This window comes from Tupaia chinensis, unplaced genomic scaffold (assembly GCF_000334495.1).
Source record: "Tupaia chinensis unplaced genomic scaffold, TupChi_1.0 Scaffold000612_1, whole genome shotgun sequence".
NCBI lineage: Eukaryota > Metazoa > Chordata > Mammalia > Scandentia > Tupaiidae > Tupaia > Tupaia belangeri.
The window spans coordinates 693,175-693,603 of record NW_006160131.1 but is presented as its reverse complement, the minus strand read 5'-3'; the positions used below and the strand labels follow the sequence as shown (position 1 = coordinate 693,603).

General features: G+C 71.3%; 1 protein-coding gene across 1 annotated transcript in view; it reads right to left on the bottom strand.

Annotated features, from left to right (window-relative positions):
* The window catches only part of PDLIM7 (PDZ and LIM domain 7), a 15,540-nt gene that overhangs the window by 10,008 nt on the left and 5,103 nt on the right, over positions 1-429 (bottom strand). The window contains exon 4 of the mRNA XM_027775923.1: positions 1-203. This exon is cut by the window's left edge and continues 15 nt beyond it. Within this exon, the coding sequence (XP_027631724.1) occupies positions 1-203 (203 nt within the window). The remainder of the gene's footprint in view (positions 204-429) is intronic.

The window sequence follows — 429 nt, the reverse complement described above, 5'->3', positions numbered from 1 at the left end:
GGGGGCGCGGTCAGCCGGCGGCGGTGCCCCGAAGGGCCGGGCCGTCTTGTTGAGAGAGGCGCTGGGTGCAAAGGTGTACCGCGGGGGTTCCGCGGCAGGGGCCAGGGCCTGAGCGAGACAGAGCCGGGCAGGGTGGCGGGGTGGGGCCTGGGTGGGTGTGGGCACCCCGGGGGAGAGGGCCTTCCTGGGGCCCCAGGCCCTCCGGCCCCGCCCACACACATCTGGCCGGGCGCTAAGGGAGAGGGGGTGATTCGGGTTTCCAGGGGCCCATTTGGGAGCGTTGATCTAAGCCCATGCTGGCGAGAAGACCGAGTACCGAGTACCGATGCGCAGCACAGGCCAGCAGGAGGGAGGTAGGCGGACGGACAGACAGACATGCGCGGTACCCGGACCATGCGGCGGCTCCGCGGCTAAACTCGGCTTCCCCAG